The sequence below is a fragment of the Mustela putorius genome, unplaced genomic scaffold (assembly GCF_011764305.1).
Source record: "Mustela putorius furo isolate JIRA1106 unplaced genomic scaffold, ASM1176430v1.1 tig00000145_pilon_pilon_pilon, whole genome shotgun sequence".
Classification (NCBI taxonomy): domain Eukaryota; kingdom Metazoa; phylum Chordata; class Mammalia; order Carnivora; family Mustelidae; genus Mustela; species Mustela putorius.
Window position 1 is genome coordinate 4,006,704 of NW_025421294.1, and position 21,784 is coordinate 4,028,487.

Below are 21,784 nucleotides of genomic sequence, written 5' to 3' on the forward strand. Positions count from 1 at the left end.
TTATGGTAGAATTATTAAGGCTTAGGGACAGCAGGTAACAGATGGAGAAATCAAAGGTGGGAATGAGATGACTTGAAAAATTAGTATTTCAGAGACAAAAAAAGAGATGACAATTTTCTAGTTTATCAGCTATATCCGAGAATAAGAAGGTGCAAAAGAGGAGCCAGTATTCAAAGTAATCTATTTTACATGGTTACAAAAAGGTGTTAAGAAAAAACAATTATTTAAGCATAAAATAGAAATTTGAGGGAACATAAGCTTTTGAGGGCATCCCATCCTTACCCTCTGTGAATCAGGAAACCACAACATTTTATTTCCATCTCAGACACAAAAAGTGAACTCCTTCAACAGCTAAGAAATACCACTTTAGATATGGCCACACCTGGTCTAATTAATTAGGCTTTTGCAACTACCAAAAGTTCATTTACCATCAGGGCACCTAGGTGGCTCAATCAGTTAGGAGGAAATCAAGGAAATCCTCTTGATTTCAGCTATGGTTATGATCTCAGGACTTCAGGATCAAGCCCTTTGCCAGGCTCCATGCTAGGGGAGCCTGCTTAGGAGTCTTTCTCTCCCTCTCTCTCTTATTCTGCCTTTGCCCCTCCCCCTGCTTGTGCACTCTCTCTCTTAAAATTTTTTTTTTTTTTTTTAATTTACCATCTTGATTCTTCCTGTCCCAAAAAAAGCCTCTTTGCCTTTCTGGAAACTTTGAAGAACAGAAGTTCTTTATGCCAAACTATTATCATAACTTTTTATTAAATTAATCCTCTAACTAGAGTTCTGACATGTAACTACACAGAATCTTAAGGACAGAGAAGAGTCCCACACAACAATACTGTGATGGAATTTTGGGTCAAGTGTAAACACATCCAAATCACTTTAAAGTTGATAGAGAAGACACACTGAGGCATTGTGATTTGAATGACCCACATTTAAGTACTGAGGAAAACAGAGGTAGCTGGATACCCAGTGAGAACAGAAGAGTCCAACTGCTTCTTTGCTTACCAAAATTAGTTTGAGACAATGGCCAGTGGAAAATCAGAGCCTAGACCAAAGTAATAATGTTAGCTTTTTGTTGTTGTTTCACTTAAGGCTGGGAGACAAAGTCAGGTAAAAAGGAAAGCAAAAACAAAACAAAACAACAACAACAAAAAAAAAAAACCCACACACACAAAAAAACCTAACACAAATCTGGAAGTCTATAGTCAAAAGATGAGTCATTAACTACATCACATAGGAAAAAAAAAATTCATGCTAGCTGCATGTGATTATCTGGAAGTGGACTGAAATGCCAATACATAACTGGGGAGGAGGGAAATCAACAGATGATAGCAGGCAGAGCAAAATACCACAGGAGGACAGGAATGGAATCCTATGACATCTCTCTAGGAGACTACTCCCTCTTTTAGTGATTTGTTGATACTTTAATGATGCCTATCCATCCTTCTCCAGCCTTGAGAGCTATCATATTAGAGATAGGGATACTTTCATTAAAACAAACAAAATGGAAACATGTAACAAAAATCACTGAAACAATTAATTTCCCTGACATTTAAAAAATATGATCTGTGTATGAGGAATATTAGCCCTGAAAGGAGCCAGTTATCCTTTGATGAATTAGACCTGTCTAGAAATTCAAATTGCCCCAAGTCCAAGGTCTGCTCAAGCCCATCCATCCTTCAGAATTTCCTATGTTTTGAGATGCAGTGTGAAAACTTTCCCAGGTTCTAACAGTGGAAGCCATTGGGGCCTCTTTCCCCCATTCTCATTTCAAAGGCAGTGATTGAAGTGCTATCAGCAGTACAGGAAATATTAATAGAGTCCACAGAAAAGATGGAGAAGTGAGTCACTTAAGATGAACAACTCAGTTGTGTTGCCCTTTTATGAGGGAGTCAGTCCTTGAGAAATTGTATGTTCTCACTAAAAAATTTCTCAAAGACCAGATTTTAAAAATACCACTAGTATTCCTGTGTTTTAAGAGCTAGGGGTACTGAAATTCTGAAAGTAGGTTCTAAACACATACCACATTTTACACTGAACACATACTACATTATTATAAAAATACACTTTATGGAATTAGAATATTTGTGTGCTCCAGATTTTTGACTGGGCTTTTTGTTTTCTAAATAACTGACCTGTTTGACAAAGCATGCCTCTCTATTCAGTGTGGCACATCAACTGACTCTTATCATTATATAAAATCCTATAGCCCTGTCAAAATGATCCCTGTAAATAAATAATGTTTACTATCTTTGCTGCTGATTCTTCTAACTTAAAAACAAACTCCAATAGCATACATGGAGTAAAAATGTAACCATTTCATCTTGCTAGTTATGACACAGTGTTACAAAAATAAAAATTATCCCTTGCTATTCACCAACATATTGTCTATTATGTGCTAGTGTATTTATTATATAGCCATTAACTTTTTAGGCCTCATTTATACCCATCTCCTACTTAGTACACTCAAAGGTCTCGTTCTGAAATACTTTACATAAAAATAAACGGACACTTATTCTTCTTCTACCCACTTAAGCCTCCATGTTGCATCACCACTTCTGTACCCCTGGGGATAAAAATATATGTTTATAAAAAATAAAAAATTAAAAAAATAAATAAATAAATAAACGGACACTGAGGGGACAGGACTTGCTCAAGACTACCTCGCAAACAAAGGGTCAGAATTACGAATACAAAATGTGTAGGTTTCACCTTCACTTCCCTACTACAGATGTATCTCAGTGACATGCTGAAATGTTTCAAATAGTGTATATTTGAAAATTAATGTTTAAATTCACTAGGTGGCGTTACTCTCATGAACTCCACAGTATCTTTTGTAATACAAATTCTTAAATTTTATATTTTATAAATAGATTCCTTATACAGTAGTTTCTTTTAAAAAACTACTCTATGTAAGAGATGGCTTTTTAAAAATGTATTAGATATAATGGGAGTAAAAAAAAAAAAAGCTTTGTTTGAGCCAAAGTTAAGTTGTAGCCATGAGGGGGGCAGAACTTTGAGACGCTTTCATATTGTTACTTCTCACAGAATAAAGACTTGTATCTCATTCATAAAAGAAATCAGACATTCTTTATCCATTGTATAGCTTATGGTAGATGTAGTTAAAGTATGTTGAGTATGACAACAATCTAGCTGTCCAAGTATTACATCAATGAATTATGCTTCCTTTGTTTTGTTGCAAATGTTTTTGACAAGAGTATCTCCAGTATTTTAAATAACCACAATCATTATTTATTTCTAAAATTAAAAGTTCTGTGAGATCTCTATCCCTCAAAAGCACCATGTGTTTCAACCATATCCTCTGAAGTTTTGAGAATATATATTACAGAAATAAACCATAAAAAGGAGCTTCTGATCAACCATACATTAAGCAATTATCCAAAATGCATTAAAGGAAAGAGAAAACTTAGCTGAACTGCCACTTATTAATAAGCTGAACCACGGGGGAGCTTAACAGTTTATCATCTTTCTAACAAAGAGACTTTCCATATTTAGCCACTGACCCCAAAGAGGACATGGAGCCCCACGAACAGCTGTGCATTACCAGAACTTTATAGATGTGATGAAAACAAAGAAAAGGAAATCCACAGCAGTGACTAACCACACTGTACATTCAAAACAATGACCACAGTGAAAATCATTAAAGAGGCAAGTCTGTTTACTTAGGCTGGGAACAATACATGACATTTAACCCCAATTTCTTTAATCCCTCTTTTGTTTACCTGCAAATAATCCCCTAATTTACCCACAATATTATGATATGAATAATAACTGTATTAGTAATGGACACTTAGAACAAAAAAAGCAGACAACTAGACCAGTTGGAAGTCAACGCCTATTAAGGACTATCTGGAAGCATTCCTAAATGTGCTATATATTCTGTACTGTCAAGCATGCATTTGACATTTTTTTTTTCAAAAATAATGAATGAGAGTTTAACAATAGCTACTCACTAGATTCTTTCAGAAAAAAAAAATACCACTTATACACAAAAGAAAGAGTTATCAAAGAGTTAAACATACTAATTCTGAACATACTTAGGTTTTGGCTTCCTTAAAGTTACAAATCGCTAAGCAGATGTTTTTTTTCAAGTTGTCTGATTTGCCAAGTTTTGACTTGGAATACATTTGTACACTGAAGTCGGAGTAATTTAATTAGAGAAACTTGGGCACAAAAATCAAGGCAGTAAGATGGGGATCTTTCCCCATCTCAATGTAAACAAATTACAGTCAACGTTGATTGAGCTGCCAGCAGAAACTTTCATCTCCCTGACAGGAGAAAACTCTCAGCAGCTGCACACATCTGCAAGACCATCAGACAGATGCTGCTGCCGCTCGGAGGTTGATCCTGACACAAAACTGAGTCCTGCGTTCCCAGAACTGAACAGAGTTGCCACCCTCGACAGACTTCCCAGACACTTGACAGAATGCCAAATTGGCTCCTCAGCTGTCACCACCAGCCACGATTTAACTATTCTTGAACAACCGGCAGAAAAACAACGCACAAAGTATCACACTAAAAGTCCTATCCATTGTCTCTGACAAAAGAGCCTTTCTCATTGAGCCCTGTGATGTGTCACTGAACCCTGTTAACCAGAGACTTAGTGTATCCCATTGCCAAGGGGATACGAGGAACCGTGCACGCTATCCGTGCCCAGAAAAGGAATGAAAAGGGAACTTTGAAATCCTCAACGACAGACCACTGAGGATGCTACATTGCAAGAACAGAAGGATCTCCTACCTGGAGCCCTCTTCGTCTTAGAATGCTGGACTCATCCATCTCCCCCTCCGCTTTCTCTGAGCCTCACAACAGTCTAGCCATGCTGTACTACCTCTACTTGAGCACGCTAATTCAGAGCCCGGCAGCTGCTGAACACTTACATCACGCTCTAGCTGATTGGAGCCCAGAGTCAGCTGGTCCCGCTTAGTTATGCACTCCAGCAACTTCGGAGATCACGGAGGCTTGCAGTTTGGGGCGAGAGTGCAGCAAGTGGGCTCAGGTACCTAAAGCGTTTAGCCAGGCGGAGGAGGGCTCTGGCAATTAGGCAGGAAACTGTGGGGTCCCTGTTTTTCCTTCTCCTTCAAAACGTGGGCTCTGGCATTCCGGACGACCAGTAAATGGCTTTCAGCAGGAGCTCCGGGTCAAGCCCCTTCTGAAGCAACTAGAAGGTCAGAGTGGCTAAGTAAATCAGTGGTGACAGACACCTCTGCAAAAGGCAGCGACTGATTGGGACGGTGAAAAACTAGGGCACAGCTGGTCAGCCAAGCAGCACCACCATGCCTGCCACTCATCTTTTCTGATGGCATTAAAGAAAAAAATGTAGCAGAACACGCACGCTGCCTGGAAACCCTGCGAATAGAGGGCTCTGGGTGGCTGCTCTTCCAGCCTTGGCAGAACTCTTTCCACCTCCCAGTGTGAAAGCCAATTCATTTACATAAATACCTTGCCAGGAGATTCCTGGCCCTCAGATAGATACATTTTAGCTATTCATGTCGCTCCTGGTAGTAACTTGGTTTTGTTGATAGCTGACCAAAATATAAAAAGGCAGAAGGAATCGAAAGAGCCATCATTAGGTGGAATATTAACCTATTTACAGTCTACAAGCAGCTGAAAAAAAAAAAAAAAGATTCCCATCATGTGCAATTTCACAGTCTGTTTCAGCTTGTTTACTCTGCTCATCCTCACCTTATTTCAATTCGAAGCAACCAAGAGATGAATATTAAGTTTTCATTACTGGCCTGGCACAAGAGTAACAACATACAATACTACCAATTTATAATAAATTATTCCCCCTTGATTTCCATTCTAGAGATATTTAAATTGCGATTACAGTTTGATTCTGAGGAGGCAGATTCTAGGACTCTCGGCGATTTGTCTGAAAACCACTTTCTCCTTCGTTCTAGCCATTAGACAGTCTCTTTCTTGAAAGAAAGGAGGTAAGACGGCATAACATTTTCTTAAAAATCCACATTTCCTGGGTTTTACCTAATCCAGATATCAGATTCCTTAATGTGGGGTGGTGGTGGGGGGGGCGTGTCTAGAGGTTCCTTACCCATCCACCTGCTATTACACTAGCTTTCTGTCTCTTTCTGGCTGTCAACACACTATTAGGAGTGCTATCAATTGATTAGATTATGTCATTAAAAATAGCTTGGGGATTTATGAATCTAACCACTGAGGAAAATTGATTGCATTTTATGTTCCCCAACAGTGTCTGCATAAGCCTTCAGACATACAGAGAGAAACCCTGTCAAGAAACAGTAGCTCTAGCAGAAGCATCAGCAAAGATGGGTATCGGGGTGTTCTTCCACTTTCGTATGCTCATTTGAAACCACTTAAGGAAGGAAGCCCTGGGAGTTTTTAGTTCTTTCTCCCATATGCAGAAGTAGTACAATCTCTAGAAACAAAGAAACAGCACCTAAGTGATCCCTGGGCAAGCCAAAGGGGACCAACGAAATTCTAGCACAAACAATTCTTTAAAAAAAAAAAATTTAAAAACTGTATGTGTGGGGTGCCTGGGTGGCTCCGTGGGTTAAAGCCTCTGCCTTCGGCGCAGGTCATGATCCCAGGGTCCTGGGATTGAGCCCCGCGTCAGGCTCTCTGCTCGGCGGGAAGCCTCCTTCCCTTCCTCTCTGCCTGCCTCTCTCTGCCTGCTTGCGATCTCCATCTGTCAAATAAATAAATAAAATCTTAAAAAAAAAAAAAAAAACCCTATATGTATTTGCTTACATGGAAGGACACAACATAAACAAAAACAAAAGGGGAACAGCCTAAAAGAAAGGTTCAGAGCCAGGAGAGTAAGGTCAGCTTGCTATCTGTGGGGGATATGGAAAGCTGGTGGAAAGAGATACCCATTCTTGACAGGCCCACCTGTACTTTTATCTTTTCCCACAAAAGGGAGACCTTTTCCTTCAATGAAAACAAAAGGTATGGCAGCTGTTGACCTTTCTCCCTCAAGTCACCCTCCTGAGAGAGGGGGCACGAACGGTTGCCTGAAATCTGAAGACCCATCTTAGACAAAGTGCCTTGGCAGCAGGTGAGAATACATTTACCAGCTTAGACTATCACTGTCATCTGTACACAGAGGCATAAGGAAGCCCTAGCTGGTTTTAGGCAAAGAAAAAAAAAAATCATGACCTAAGAAGCTGAACTTCCAAAATCAAAAGCCAAGCCTGGTGTCCTTACATATGCTTGTGCTCTGAATACTGGGATCCTTGTTATGCTGGTCTAGAAAAAGTGGGGTCTAGTGGAGGGTACAAAGTTTTCAATACAGAGAAGGAAGGGAAAAGATTTTTCCCCTTTAAATAAAGATCACAGGTTGCCAGGAGGAAGGGAAAAAAAAAAAAAGGTAGTGTCCAGAAGTACCTTTTCTGTGCCCAATTGGGTAAGCTAGCTGGAAATGCTTTCTCAAGACATTTCGAGGACACACTGTCAAACAGTCAAAAAGATGTGTATCTCAGGTAAGTGGACTCTATGCGTCACACGCTCTGTGGCAGCTAGAGAGGTTTGGTGGGTGGGAGTGATAAAAAGGAATTTGGTTAAAGGAGGAGGGGCGGGGGTGGGGGGGAGACAAAGTATCCTTCTTAACAAAAGAGTATTTTGAGATAAAAATCTAGTTTAGTATTCAACCATTAACTAAGTCTAAGATGAAGATTATGACCATTGCAGCATCAAATCTCGTATGAAAAAATATCGATTACCTGTCAAAATGTATCACTTTGAGAAGTGATACATACGTTTTAAAGAAATAAAACCAGCCAGAGGCAAAAACATTTGGGACAAAAATGAAAGGCTGCTGAAAAATAACATCAAGCAATAATGACTTAGCAGAGGGAATAGTAAAAGGAAAATTGCTACATTTACCCTTTGCTACATATTTTCTCATCAAGATAAGCCATGTGTTAAAATGCAATAAAAACTTCAAATGGTGACACTATTCACAGGTAATAATTACGATCTAGCTTAATTTCCATTAATAAACTCATTTTTCCAGCAATTTTATGCCTTCATGAATATGTTCACAATATCATGATTCAATTAAAAAAATACCAACTTCAATGTTTAATGCGTTACATATGTCTTCAAATAAAATTTCTTAGGCTTTATCATCAATTGTTATCTAAACCTGGGGGCTCCATGGTAGTTGATTTTTTTAAAAAAGTATTTGTAAGGATACACCCCATGCACACTCTATCACAGGTGAAATTTACTTCAAAGAACACTCAAAATCCACGGATGCTATAATATGGGTAAAATTTAAATTTTAATTGTTATTACAATAAATGATTCACAGAAACAAAAACAATTCTAAATCCTGAGAAAAATGTGGGTGGGGGTGGACAGGAGAAAGCATGTGGTTACACACATTTTCAACAAAGGGGTAAACTGGTATTTTGTAATTACTGTCCGCAGTTATGTTTGGTATAAGGATACAGGTTTGCCATCTGATTTACCTGGTCAGGTATTTTTCACAAATTTAAAAATAAGTTAACCTTCACTGGAACCAGTGAAGGTAACTTTAGGTTACCCTAAAGTAAGCATTCGTTCTGATTATACACCCACTCTTCATCAACTGAATGGTCACTGAGGAGCTGCCGTGGGGAAAGCTTTGAGGAGTGTTGTTTTGTTTTGTTTTTTAAAAACACAAACAAAGATTCGGTAAGTTTCCAGACTTAACCCTGCCCACCGCCACCCACTGACCTAATCCACTCCCTACCAGCAGCTCTCAGTCTTGGCTCCTGGACCACCCACCTACAAGCCAAGGAAGCCCAGATCAGAGGGGACTGTGAGAATGGTTTCCTGGCAGAAAAGAAGGTTTCTCCCTCCCCATCAGGCACAGGGAGAAGAGTCAGAAGAACGCTGCTGTTACCCGTCCCTCATCCCACCAGTAAGAGTTGTCAGGATACTCTGAACGTGATCTCTAGACCATCACCACCATCCGTGGTGGGACCGCCCCATTGTGTGTATTCTTACACACGTGTGGCAGCAATCACTATTTCAAATCAAGCAAAATAGACAAACAGCCACAAAATGCATTTACCACTCTACCTTTTCTGTTACTTGCAAACAATAGACCAAGGATTCATAAATTTCTTTTATTTATGTTCACTGACCAGGTAAGTCTTTTGTGGCCAAGGGACAAATCTTCCATTCACCATTTGATTACTTTTCCCACTCAGAAGCTCAATGCCAACAGCCAATGAATGTGTTGTACTTAAGAAAAGGAAATAAAAAGATCATAAAAACTTAAAGGAGAAACAGACCATTCTGGAGAATGCATGTAAGTATCCATTACTGGGAATATAATCATACTGCAAGGTAAGTGGTAAAGAGAACCTCAGATGCCAATGACCAAGGTTACCGTGAGATTTGTTAAAAAGTAAATTTCTGTATTTACATTGAAACTCCTCCATTTTTTGCACTGTATTTTTCTCCATGTTTTACTTCTAAATAATAACCGCCAGCATTTATTGACCATACAGGGTGTGCCAAGCCCTGTTCTAAGTACTTCATAAAGTTTATCTCATTTAATCCTCACACAAACTCTATGAATTAAGATTTAATCCCCATTTTACAGAGGAGGAAACTGACCCTCAAAGAAATCAAGCAACTTCCTAAGGTCACACACTCAAGGAAAGGCAGAAATAACCAAAAAGCTGACTCTTCCAATTTTGGTTGCTAACCACCCTATTGCCTGTTAGGGTTTAAACCAAGGGAAAAAAGAGCTTTCCAGATTAAAGGAACACATGAAAGGTGTCAGGTATTTTTAAGTTCCTAAGGAAAAATTACCACATTCTAAGTTGTCAAGTGGTCAAAACACACCAGAGAAAGCATAAAGAATTCCAGATTCCATGGGCCACATGTCTCCGAAAAGCAAAGAAGCAGGGTCTCCACAGCTTCAGGACAGAAGCTAGAGAGCCCCCCCCCCCCCGCCCCGCCTCAGACACAGAAGGCAGAAGGGAGCCAGAGACAAGTGAGGGAGGGTAGTTTCTACTTTCTTCTTAGCTGTCTCTGGGCCTCCAGGGACTCCCTCTGAGTGTCAACAACCTCACCTTTCTGGCTGCTCTGAAACAATTCAATTCCAAATAAAGTGTCTTTTTTTTTTTTAATCAACATGTAAATTCCATAAAACCAAAGGTACCCTTTGTTGTGCCAGACATGCTACACATCCCCATTGACCTGTGGGGCTTTTTGGCAGCTCCTCATTTCCCGATCTCATCTTCTATGGAATTTACCACTGAAGGCGCTCCTTAAATGACTCTAGCCTTTCAGGTGAAATGACTCAGGGAGAGGCTGCTTGCCCTGTTCTCAACAGCACTGAGTCTTCTCCCTCATTTTCTGGAAGTCATAACTCCCCAGAGTCCGTAAGAGAAAGCCCCTAGTACAGAGACCTGTCCCTGTCCAGACTGTGCCAAAGAAGAACCCAGTAACTTGGGGCAAGTCCCTCAACTTCCCTGGGCTTCAGTTTCTGTGACAGAAAATGAAGACATGACTACAGACTTCGCCAGGAAGCTGGGGAAGAGGAGGAGGCCACTGTCTGGGAAACTGATACCGCTGCCCTTCAGGTGAGAGCGATCCACTCAGGACACCTGGTCCCTCCCTTCTGGCCCCAGAGCCATGTCTCCACAATCTCCTTCCTCTTCCATTATCTTGCAGGCCACATCAGCCTGCAGAGTACCTACATCAGGTACTTCTCAGCCACTTTCTGACTACAAGGCTCCTTTGCCTGCCCAGGAACACAGGAGAGGCAGAAGACAGAGCTGTTTCCCAGTAGTTGTTTCTTATCCCCATCCTCCAAGTGACAAAGCAGTCACCAGGGGTGGGCTGAAGTGTGGGGGAGGAAACACACACCAAGGTCTGCACTCTAACTCTGAAGAAAGGTTACATACTTGGCTCTAGTTGGCATTCATCTTCATTCCAGCCTAATATTAATACTGTAATAGGACAATATTATTGTCAAAGGTATTACTGTCTCATCTTTAGAAATATCCGTTATTCGTTAAAGTAACATACAAGTGAACCCAAGGTTTATCACCTGTGTCATCAATGCTCTAAAGTAAAAAGACACTTGGAGACAGGTTCCATTCTATTTTTTTTTTTTAAAGATTTTATTTATTTATCAGAGAGAGGGAGAGAGCAAGCACAGGCAGACAGAACGGCAGACAGAGCCAGAGGGAGAAGCAGGCTCCCTGCTGAGCAAGGAGCCCGATGTGGGACTAGATCCCAGGACGCTGGGATCATGACCTGAGCCGAAGGCAGCTGCTCAACCAACTGAGCCACCCAGGCGTCCCAGGTTCCATTCTATTTAAAAGTTCCAGGAGATCTTATACACAGGAGGCAACACTGAAACCATCAATTACCTTGTCCTGTATTTTAAAATAGTCATTTGAAATTTTAAAGGAACGTTCTAATCTCTAAGGTCAACAAAGGTAAAGAAAGAGTTCATACTGCATGTCTCTTTCTCCCCAAAGAAAAGTGCTCAAACCTGTCGGGAAGAGGACTAAAACAAAGGACAGGCTGCCTGCCTTCCAGAGAAAGATGGAATTGTTCCGATTCAAAGGAAAAGGGAGGGATCTAACACCTTCCCACATACGAGACACCGCAGTCTGAATTTGTCCAAGGAGTAGCATTTTCTCAAACACGTGTTTCATTTAGCAGAAATTGCAGGTGGGGGTCACTAGCAAGCATATGTCTACGAAATATGCTGCATCCCACGCGTCCTGCATTTAGCTCCATTTTCCATCCCGCCTGTAATCCTGAAGACTCTTTAAATGTATGCGACTGGCGATTTTTACCATGTAACATGCATGATTTCGCTTCAGGCTTTTCACAAGAAAGCTATATTGTCTTGACGTTTGCATCACCTTTTTTTATCTAATTATTTCTGGCATATTACCCATCAAATCACTACTGACAATATGACAGGAATCATGGTATTGAAAAAATTACATCCTAGGAGGAAATAATAAAATATAAATCACATACATAATTTTCTTTTGAACGTTTTAACAATGACATCCTCATATACATATGAAATATAGCAGACTATCCCCATAAATGTTCTAACATCAATCACGGCAGGGAAAATATTCTCTAGTTTGCGAACACGCGGATCCAACAAAATATAGCATTTCTAATAAAACTGGGTAATACAACTTCATTTTTTTCATACGAGAGCATTTATGAAGATCTGACAATCGGAAATAGCTCCAATATTTTTTTTTCAATTATGTCCCTTCATCTCTAAATGATACACAGCTAACACTGGGATCGTGAGCTAGCAGTCAGTGAACTCCTATATTCCATATTAATAGATCTATCAAGATCAGAGTAGATGAGTGAAGTAATTTTGGCAGTCCTGCGGCTACAGGATACCTACCAACCGCACAAACTTTAGAAATGAGTAAGTCAATAGGTACATATGGAAGTAGGAACACTCCTGGTATCAACTAAGTATTTTAGGAGCGTCTGAAAAAAAGAGACAGTCCTAAAATAGCACGCTAAATAAAATGAGGATAGGATTGCATACCTTCGGTAGTCAATCACTCTTCGTACTTAGGTATGTTTATCCCAACATGCTTACAATACAGATGGGAAGAGCTGCATGCAAGGGAATTGTTTTAAGCCCTATAAAATCATGTCTAGAGCCTTACTCTACCTTGAGATGCCAGTGTTCATTAATTCTGAGGTTCTGACTGGGAACCTCTTTTAGAACTTGCTGGCATTAGGCCCCCAGAGCCAAACAATTTTGGTGACTCTTTTATAAATACTTAGGAGCTAAGTAAGTCTAAGAGGTACATACAAAAGGGATTTTTAAAAAACAACTCAGCATCTTTCAGGTAGGCAGACGTAAGTCAGACACTGCCCTTGAAACCTGTTTCTGACTCCAGTGATACCTATGTAGAGCCGGCCTTTCTTTCCATCACTCTGCACTAACATGTCATTCAATTTGGAAGTGAACAGACATGGGGCTGCTGCTAGCACTCCTTTTTGGATAATGCCAAGTAGAACTCCTTGGGACTCAGCCATGTAACACGGCAACGAGACAGAACACTGTTTCTCTACAGAGTTTGAACTCTGTCTTCTAGCTTCCCTTAAATGTGCTCTTCAGAGAAACACAAAATGTGCTCCAGAGTCTAGCTCATTAATCCTCATCAGTTTCTTGTAAAGTAGCAAGGCAAGAGACTGGTCCAATTTACCAACAAGTGAAGTAAGGCAGTGAGGTTAAAAATAGAGTCCAAGGTCATGAAAACAGTTGAAAAACAAACAAAACAAAAAACAGAGCAAACAAAAGAATTCAGGCTTCTGGGTCAGGGACGAGAGCCCAGACATCAGCCATGTCCCCAAATTCTTCCCCCTTTTCTCATCTGTCTTCACTGCCCATCCCACCAACATTTTAACAGGAATTCAAGCGCAAGGACTCCCCTGCCAAACCTTCAGATAGATGCACAAACAAATAAACTCATGTGTGCATACCCATGCATTGATATGCATATAGATGAAAAAACAGAAGCACTAAATAAATGTCAGACCAAGGATAAATTCTTTAGGGACAAGTCACATTAAGCACTGTCCCCATTACCCAGTAGTAATGTCTATCTAGTTCAGCAAAACAAAGTTGAAAACAGTATTTCAACTGCACAAGTCACAGATAAACTGTTTTTGTTTTTAATGGTTAAGTGTCCCTCTATTCTCCAAGAACATATAGTCATGTATTAATATTCAAAATACCATGTGTTTCTTGGGATTATGTCACACATTTAGTCCATGACTCTATCCAAAGACCTTGAAGAACAGCCTGTTTCTCCTTTCTCCTTCTTTTAGCTCAAGAAAAAAAAAAACACTTGTAAAAAACAAAACAACACACTTGTCTAGCTTTCTTAATATTTCAAAATTATAAATATAACTAATTTCTATTATACAACATTTATAATATGCAAAGCCACCATAAAGTCCTATATAATTTTTTAAAAGATTTTATTTATTTATTTGACTCCGAGAAAGAGATTGAGAGAGTAGAAGCAAGGGGAATGGCAAGCAGTGGCAGAGGGGGAAGCAGGCTGCCCACTCAGCAGGGAGCTCAATGTGGGGCTCGATCCTAGGACCCTGGGATCATGACCTGAGCCCAAGGCAGATGCGCTCCAAGTCCTATCTAATAGTCTTATCTAATGTTAATGAACGGTGATACATTGCTCTTTTTTTTTTTTTAAACACCAAACTATTCATCACTTTTCTACATAAAGGACCTGGAAACAGCTATTAAAACTGTTTTCAAAGTAGTTCTCTAAGTAAGACCAAGAAATGGCTTTAACAAAAATTAATATTCTCTAAAAAAGGACAATAAGTGTTCGAAAACTTTGATCTTGCTGATTGCTGATTTCTTGGACTTAGTTTCTTCTGAGTCTATGTAAGAATGCAGCTCTAGCACGTTATCCTTAAAAATCAAGATCTCAAGTTTTACAGACTGATAAAAAGTCACTACGTGCTGTTTGAAATCCACCGCTCTTTCATTTATATTCATTAATCTTAATGATATCATTAATGCACAATGTGTTTCACAGAAACTAATTGTATTTTTCCAGAATCAAACATTAACAATTATGCCTCCCATTATCACCTAATAAAATGAAATTTAAAAAGTCCCAGGCACATCAGTGAATATTTTGGTATGGTAACTAATTTGCATTTTTAATGCTACAATAAATTGACCAGATTATCATCAATTAGATAAATTAATATTCTGTAAGTAAGACCATAGGGAATTATTCTGTTAGAAATTGACAACTCCTGACACTCATTTCCTTGAGCCTTATTGAATACAGGCTTAGCCCTTCTTTGTCCTCTTATCTAAAGCTGGCCTTTGTGACTCTAGCTAATACCACACAACAGAACCTATTCCTCTGTAATTTTATATATTTATCATTGCTTTAAGAAAAAAAAAAAAAAAAGGACATCTGTGCTCTTCAAGTAAAGGAGAAATATCTACCTGGGCAATAAAAGTGCCCTGAGTCAGAAGTGTGTGAATCAATTTGTTTACACCTTGTATTACTATACACATTTTTTATCCCCTTGATTCAAAAGCCAAGTACTAAACATCTACAATGAGCCAGGCATTATGATGAATGCTGAGAACGGGAAAGACAGACTCAGTCCTTCCAGAATGCAGTCAGGGATCCCAAGACACAAGTACCAAGGAAGGATGAACTCAAAGGGTAGGTGGCGAATAAGGGAGGTTTCCAAATTTATGCACTCATTAGAATCACTGAAGGTTTTTTTTTTCAGATTTTACTTATTTGTTTGTTTATGTGTTTGAGAGAATGAGAGAATAGTGGGCGGGGCAGAGGGAGAGGAAAAGAATCACCAGTGGACTCTGTACTGAGCAGGGAGCCCCACACAGGGCTCAGCCTCACAACCCCGAGATCACGACCTGAGCTGAAAGTTTAACTGACTGAGCCAACCAGGTACACCTGCACGAACTTTTATAAATTTCAAAATATAGGGCCACACCCAATCTCCTAAATCACAAACCCCCAGGGTGGGCCCCAGGCATCAGCAGTTTCTGAAGCTCCTCAGGTGATTCCACTGTGCAGAAGTTTGACAGCCCTGTTTGGAAGGGCACAGGGGTACTCAGCCCAGAAGTCAGAGCAACCTTCTTACTACAGAATTCCTGTCATCTTCCCCATGCGTGATTACCAAACTTGAGAAAGGGGCCAGGGGACCCAGTGATAGAAAACAGTAAGGGAAGGGAAGGATGAATTCCTGTGGTTATAAAAGAATAGGATTTTCATCTCTTTTCAGCAAAGACAAGCATTTTCATGGAAAGACAAGGCACTTTTTGCACAATATTCCTCTAAAATTGAAGTTCAGTGAACTGGATAAGTCCTTTCGGTCTTGGCCTTACTAAACACATTACATGACTCAATTATTAAAAGCAAACAGGATCCTTCAGCTTTTCCTTTTGAGGTTTCTCCGGTGAAGATTTCATAGCTCGCCTGACAACTCTGAATGCCTATCGCCACTGTCCTCTGAGACAGGAGAAAAGGACATCTGTGAAAAGCTCACTCATTGTATTCTTTAACTGTCCACTGAAGAAAACTAGCTATAATAGCCAGTATATATCCTGAATGTTTTCCCTACTCACAAATGTTATTAGACCAGATCTGATTTCATTTTGTAAAATAGTACACGGAGATTCCTTACTCTAAGCCGTCAATAAAAAATACAGATTTCTTTAGGGAAAATAAATAATAAGAATACTGTACAGGAGAGGAGGATTTTCTCTTAATCCTTGTCTTCTGAAATACAGGTTTTGGAAACATGTCACCTATTTCACTACTCAGTTTTTAGAGGGGATACTTGTATTTAAGAACTGAGAAGGTCACTTCCTTTACATGCTTCTGAAGAATGCATCTTTCACCATCTTCGAGTATAAAAACCGTAACTAATAGATTTAGCACGGAGTTACTCATTCAGCTGTAGTATTTAATTGCACATGCAATGGAGTTTCTAATAATGTATCCCAGCAGCATGACGTCGATTTCTTCAAGAAGTTACATGCACCTGGGCATCTGGGTGGCTCAGTGGGTTAAGCCGCTGCCTTCGGCTCAGGTCATAATCTCAGGGTCCTGGGATCGAGTCCCGCATCGGGCTCTCTTCTCTGCAGGGAGCCTGCTTCCTTCTCTCTCTCTCTGCCTGCCTCTCTGCCTACTTCTGATCTCTGTCTGTCAAATAAATAAATAAAATCTTTAAAAAAAAAAAAAAAAAGAAGTTACATGCACCATGTTCCATTAAAATCCCCCTTTTTTTTAAAGTTACTGGAAGGCACTGCCCTAGCTAATGAAGCACATTTCTAGAAATGTTTCTAGAAAAAAAAAGATACCAAAACATCTACCATATATTATTCTCTAAAACTCAAAATACTACCGAGATTACATATTCTCTAACTTGCAGCAGTGATATGCAGCCCAAGTGTTGTCGGAAAAAAAATCTCCATGTGACATGATAAAGCATTTTTATTTCAACCAGATATTAACTTTTATAAAGTTCTTCCTGACAGTTTCCTAACAACTAGAAGATTAGTTTTAAGTCAGCCAATTGTTTTTTTCCACTTAACTTAGTGAACCACCTTGCATGTAGGGTATATCTTTCCTTCACATGCATTATGGATGCAACTTTTGAAAGTCCTCAACCTACTTGCTTCTACCAGTTGCAAATGAGATTTGCTGGTGTGCCACCTACTGGACAAAATATCATTTACATCAGTGCTCTTCACTGTTTCTTTGGACTTTTAAAACTTTAGATTCTCTCTGTTAATGGAGACGAAGATCCAAGAAACTATTTTTAGAGGGCAATCTAATGAGAAACTGAGTTTGCCCCATCAACAGTACTCTAGGTGGTAATGTTGTAAATGGTACTTATGGGAGGACTGGCCTCTTCTACACACCTATGGCTACTCATCATACTTGATGAAGCACAAGGGAGGCAACCAAGGGTCATGAAAGCATTCAAGGTTATCATCCAAACAAGCAAGGACGATGCTTGCTTAAGACCTGGGTGAAAGTGATCGCCTCCCAAAAAGCTGATGATCTATAAGGAATTCACCCCACACTGACTACAAAAAGTAACAGATTCTCAGCTTTCTAAGTATGTTGTAACCTCAGTGAGGTATGCACTCATCATAGACAGTTACTCTGATTTCATAGTTTGTTACTAGGCATGTTAATGTCCCAAAACTCTGAAAAGTATCTGGAGACCCCCCTTCCCTGAGATTCCAGAAGCGGCGAGAGAGAGGAGATGAGGAAAAGCACCAGGCAAGCACCACTGTCTATTCCTGCAAAGCTGCCCCTGGAAACCCATCTCCCCGCTTAACCCCCAGAGACCTGGATCAGGCAGAACCCACGAAGCGTTCAACACCGCTCTCCTAAATCTCCAAGAGAATTAAACCTTCTATACTCTTCTGATCCCAAAGCCCTCCAAGGGAACATTCCCTTCTGGTTACAATGGAAGAGTGCACTATGCCTATGAGATTTGTATCTACCCCTCCATCCTTCACTACTAGCTACTGTTTGCCATGGACTCCTCTTTCTGGTTCAAGCGGTCGGAAATGGAAATTCTGGTTTCAGAACTAGAACCACCCACTTCTTCTCAGTGGGTGAAAGATCTACAAGATGCCAGTCAACCAGCAGTTTTATAAGGCAGGTACCTTTCCCCTGCTTTGCTCATTCAGATCGTTTGTAAGCAGAAATACACAGCAATGTGGCCAGTCTCAGACATTTTGTTCAGAAGCAGTACCTGGAGGCAACTCCTTCCTCTGTTTTTCTTTTAGGGAAGAAGTATGGCTGAAGAATAAAAAGCACAAGAATGGCAACTGAGCAACTGGAATCCATTCTAGGTTCTGACACTTAGCTCTTGATTGCCCTTGGGAAAGTCATTTAATAAATCACTTCCTGCAACTGGTTTTAGTTTCCTTAAAGGAAAAGACACCTGCCCATTTTTACCCTCCATTTATACCCTGATGTTTAATTTTTTCAATCCTACAGAAAATATAAAAGAATGCAACAAATACACTTATACTCTTCACCTCTCCTCAATTACAAACATTTGTCTGTGCTTTCTTTTGCTCTAAGTATCTGTGAAACTACAATGGAATTTTTGACTTCAGAGAAAATGCTTTAGGTAAAAATCTCCCCACCAGAAGGTGGTAAATGGTCAGTAACTGTATATTCAGGTTTCCCAAGAGTACTTTTATCAGGAAATTCTATTTCTTTAAAAACTCTTAGAACAACACAGAGCTGTCATTAACATTTTCCAGGAGATGGTTCAATGAGGAGGGTCAGTCTCAGACGAACCCCAGAATCACTCCATTTCCAAGTGGGAAATCGTCTCAAACCCATCCCTTCAGAAAGCTGAGAAGAGAGATCCAGGGAGGCTGCATCACCTTGTGTCTGCTATAAATAATACACTTCAATGCAAGAGAGGTGGGGATGTAGGCAGACAATGAGAACACCAGGAGGAAGGGGACTGAAGGGAGTATGGGAGGTAGCCAGGCATGGTCAAGGGCAGCAGCTCCCTAAACCCACTGACATTCACCTGCAACCATGCAGCATTACCACGCTCCAAGGGCAATGCAGGACAGCAGGCTTTTGGAGCAAACCAGAACCGGCTCTTCCCAAACTCTGAGAATTCCCTCTCCAGCCTCAGCCTTACATTCCCCTATTTCAAACGCTTGACCCTGCTTCAGGCGTCGCAAGCATCTCTGGTTTTCCTCTTTATAGATTAGGCCGTTAACGTGTCCTCTGACTATTAAACACGGGTTCTACCAGGGCAAAGATGTGACCATGGCAAATGAAGCTTTACCATGTCTGGCTTTGCAGGATAACCTCCTCTCTAAGCAAGAAGAGGGAGAGACCCTCCTGAGGTTACACAAGTCTGGTTTTGGGTTTCCTGAGCTGTGTTTCAAGGCTTTGTGCTAGAGATGGGATTTCCTCTGTTATTTTGGCGTTCTGCTTCAGAAATACAAATCCTTTTGTTTACAAAATTATCCATGGCCAGTTTCAAAACCCCTCAATCAATAAGAATAATCCAGCCGCAGAATATTAATTTTCAGTAATACATCTTCTATCGATCATTTCTTGGCATTCTTCCTGGTCTGGTGTGGTTTGGAGATCAGTCTGGCACCCACCGGCTTTCTTGTCATGATACGGACGGACGGCATTCCAACGCAGAGGGCACCACGGTCCATCTGGCCTTCACGGGTCTTTTATTTTGTTGTTTCCTCTTCTCTGCCTCCTGACTCCATCGCAGACCGAGACTGTGGCTGAGGAGCAGTTTACAGCCAGCCATCAGCAGCTTCATTTGCAAAATGAGAGCGCTCTTGAACTCCCTTGTAAAATACTTTGAGGGGCTTTGATAAATTACAGCATAGGTACGCAATTATGGTATCGATTCCTAAAGCCACCAGGTTCTCGGTCAGTCCCTGTTGCATTCGCAGCTATCTTTTTAATATCTTTCCTCCTCTCTTGGAAAAGTGTCCAAAAATTTGACAGGTAGCATTATTTAAAGAGGTGCAATGCCTTCATCAATCGAGACTAACGAAACAGGTCTTTTTATGCCTTTTAATGTGTCCATCTACCTCCCTGACAAAGTGACACGGGCACCCATGGCACAACTAAATCAAGATGCGGACCAGACTGAACACTTTCTTGACGTGACTGAATTATAAAATGCATACATTAACAGACGTTAACCTACCCAGACTATGCTGTTGCGTTCTATCAAGGCTTCAGAAATAACTCCAAAACTTGCCCTAGATCTGACAGGCATCCAAATTATTTGAATAAACAAAAGGAAAGGTGGTGGGACAGTGGGGGGTTGGGGGGGGTGCAGAGCTGGAAGGACAAACACTTTCATTCTTTCTTTCTTTTTTTTTTTTCTTTCCTAAACATTTCCTGGATCACTTTTTCATTTAAACTTCCAATGTGTTTGGACATGTCTGTCTTATTTCTCACATTGAAAATATATCCAGGGGCACTGGGGTGGCTCAGTGGGTTAAAGCCTCTGCCTTCGGCTCCGGTCATGATCCCAGGGTCCTGAGATCGAGCCCCGTATCGGGCTATCTGCTCAGCAGGGAGCCTACTTCCTCTCTCTCTCTGCCTGCCTCTCAGCCTACTTGTGATCTCTATCTGTCAAATAAATAAACAAAATCTTTAAAAAAAAAAAAAAAAAGAAAAGACAAGAAAATAGATCCAGAGACCAAGAATATAGCTGCTATTTTTCACTCCCACCCTAAAACGTTATTTAGGAAAAAAAAAAAAAAAAGAATACAGATGCAGAGTAAGATGCTATATTTTACTAATTCTCCAACAGTTTTTGCCATAGCCAGGCTGGGAATCAGCCCTCCTCCCCACCACTCCTTGCAAGCAGAGGCAAAAGGCAGTAAGAGCAATGCTGACATCTCTCTGCAGCGCTGAGGGACCATCTACCAGAGAGTCCTGGTGGTAGGAGCAAGAAGCCAACATGAACCACTTTGCCAGGCAGATTCTCTGGGCCTCTACCCAGATCCTGGGCATGCACGGCCCTCCTCTATGCACAAAGTCACCACCTGGAAAGCCAGTAAGGTTTTTCCTCCGACTAGTTACTCTCAGAAGGACACAGAGAGCAGAAACACAGTGGTTCTACACAAGGACAGCAGCATCCTCTAATTCCTGATTTCAGAGGAAAGCCTTTTAAAGGGGGGACTTGGCCAAAAAACCTTCCCATTCCATCCCTTCTCCCTCTCTTTGCCACTCAAGTTCAACCACACGCCGGATTAACTCCTCTGCATAGCCACTATGCTATGCCGTCAGTAAAGAACGGTGAAGGTAGAAGGAGGGCAGAGAGGGGACACAAAGGGAATTGGGAGAGCAGAGCAGAAAGTATTCTCTCTGGATTAACTAGCCCATCCACTTGATACAGATTTCCCCAGCTATCCTATGAAATCTTTCATAAGCCATGAAAGCATAAAGCAAAGAAGCAATTACCACTAATTAATATGGAGGACCTTTTGAGCACGCCCAGAACCAAGAAAACAACCTCCCAGGCTTTTTTGATAACTTAGGACACATCATGCTCAAAGATGCCCAAGATAAAGCACAGATGTTCAAAGCCACGGCAGCCTGATGCTGAGAGGCTGAGTGTAATTCCCACAGGGAGGAGCCTGGCAGCGTCACTCTCAAGGCTCTGTGTGTGTGTGTGTGTGTGTGTGTATGCCCTGCCTCTGTAAAAA

The 21,784-nt window shown here is 40.7% G+C and overlaps 1 protein-coding gene across 5 annotated transcripts in view; it reads right to left on the bottom strand.

Annotated features, from left to right (window-relative positions):
• Positions 1-21,784, bottom strand: part of MAST4 (microtubule associated serine/threonine kinase family member 4) — a 562,814-nt gene that overhangs the window by 347,124 nt on the left and 193,906 nt on the right. Inside the window, exon 1 of one of the 5 annotated variants that reach the window (XM_013062459.2) lies at positions 4,762-5,390. The exons of the other annotated variants lie outside the window; for them this stretch is intronic. Within the exon in view, the coding sequence (XP_012917913.1) occupies positions 4,762-4,800 (39 nt within the window). The 5' untranslated portion in view covers positions 4,801-5,390. Of the gene's footprint in view, positions 1-4,761; positions 5,391-21,784 lie in introns of those variants that run through there. 5 annotated transcript variants of the gene reach the window in all.